The 2,102-nt window shown below is 41.3% G+C and overlaps 1 protein-coding gene across 1 annotated transcript; it reads left to right on the forward strand.

Annotated features, from left to right (window-relative positions):
* Positions 1–250: 250 nt before the first annotated feature.
* LOC108675150 lies at positions 251–968 on the forward strand. Its single transcript, XM_018163140.1, has 2 exons — positions 251–265; positions 552–968. Exons 1-2 carry the CDS (start codon positions 251–253, stop codon positions 966–968), a joined length of 432 nt encoding a protein of 143 aa, XP_018018629.1.
* Positions 969–2,102: the final 1,134 nt, after the last annotated feature.

Consider the following 2,102-nt stretch of genomic DNA (forward strand, 5'->3'; position numbering starts at 1 on the left):
AAAATTGAAATATAAAATAATTAACATTTACTCGCAAGCATACAACACGGACAAATATTTCCATTTAGTCAAACTTTTTCATTTAAAAATACCAGCATTTGAAAATGAACATCCGACAAGCTTGAACGCTTAGGCTTTAGGATATCCTTTCCCAAGGAAAGCATCCTCTCCACCGCAGCACTAGAAGGGATTGGAGTGTTGTACTCAAGGAACGAGTACGGGAAAATCTCAAGGAACGGGTTACAAGGAAATGATTCAGAAGCAGGTAAAGCGGTGCTTAGCGGACTTTCCAAATAATTTTTCACCAGTCGATCTCCTTCATTGACTTGACTGTGATTTCGTGTTTTCTGAAGTTCATTAAAGAACGAATCAGCATTCTCTTCGTTCGACCGACGCTCGAGTATGGCCACTCAGTCTGGCAGCCAAGGCACAAGACTCTGTGCTCCGAAAGCGCGACAAAGTATGATTAGCCCCGTAAGCACAAATAAACTACGCGACAAATTTCCGCCCCCCTAGAACAAATCAAATTTTCTTGACCTGGGGACGTTCAGAGGAGGGCAACCAAGCTTATCGCAAGCCTCAAGGACAAGCCGTACCCAGAACGCCTCGCCTCGCTCGGTCTACCAAGCTTGGAGCACAGAAGACTAAGGGGGGACATGATTGACGTTTCCAAGTATGTCCACGGCACCTACGAAGCTGACCGCCTCCAGCTGCACCTCATCGACAGCAGAGATACCCGCGGGAACAGCCTGAAACTCGCCAAGGGCCGCTGCAGACTGAACGTCAGAGCCGGCTACTTCTCCTACAGAGTCGTGTCAATATGGAACAGCCTGCCGGACAGCGTTGTCACTGCCCCCTCTATTAACGCATTCAAGATCAGGCTCGACAATAAAGCACTGGGCGACACGCAGAGAACTGTACGACCCCGAATGCTGTCATTAGCTCCCCTTATGGCACTTCTGGACTAACTGCTAGCCACGCATGCGACAAATAGTCAAGAAGCAACCCAACCAGGAAATAGTCACGAAGAAACCTCTCAACCAGGCGTGGTGAACACTTTGAACAGGCCACAAGGCCTTTTACACTGAACTTATCAAGTATCAAGTAAGTATCCAGTTCATCACTGAACTGGAATCGTATGAGTCATCCAGATACTGTATGTTTATGTATGAGTCATCCAGATACACATTTTCTTCTATATTATTTGAGGACTGACTATAGTATAGACGATTTTTCATAAGCGTAAGCTACTCATCCATATCTTCGCATAGGATTTGATAAATCTATGAAATATATTCATTGATAATTAAATATTTCTCCAATCCCAGCCTAATGTTTTGATACCTGACTTTTACTTTACCTAATTTGCTGATTTTAGTCATTTAAAATCTTTGTAGTCATGCTGCATGCCTGTCCTCCGAAGTTTGCACCGTGAAAATCGTTTGTTTAATTATAATGAATCGAAGTGAGCAAGTTGTTCACTGCATCTCTCAACACACTATTGTCTTTAGATAAATGTAAACATGGATAAAATTATTCAGGTGAAATTTTCGGCCATGATATACATCTCTATGAATATGCTGCTGAGTGACCTTGTATGGCATTCAGAGCATTGGATACATATACATTAGTTAGTGCAGAAACATAGCAATATTTTTACTGTATGTTCAGTAAAATTTTATATATTGCTGACTTCATTTGTCATGAATGGGAAGAAGTATATATTATAGGTTATAAATTTTTGTCGTCCTTTAGGGATTACTGTATGATGGTGAAAGCAACTAAGCGTATGGATCAGTAGCTACGGCGTTGATTGTATTCATTAATTCGCTCATGTTGCTTCCTATTAATAGAGACATCCAAAAATACTATGTCCCCAACAATGCGTGAAATGCAACAGTAGAGATACAACAGTAACGCTTTTCCGATACAGAATTGCGTTCTACGCAACCTAAATATATGTTTTGAGGAAATCAAATGACGAACCTAAGTTAATTAATGAATTATAATTAATTTGATGCTCACCTAAAATATACCGACGTCTGACATTGTAACGGAGGCGGTCAAGTAACATGTGAAGACTCATGTCACGCGTTCATTGT

This window comes from Hyalella azteca, unplaced genomic scaffold, assembly GCF_000764305.2.
Source record: "Hyalella azteca isolate HAZT.00-mixed unplaced genomic scaffold, Hazt_2.0.2 contig4286, whole genome shotgun sequence".
NCBI classification, from domain to species: Eukaryota; Metazoa; Arthropoda; class Malacostraca; order Amphipoda; family Hyalellidae; genus Hyalella; species Hyalella azteca.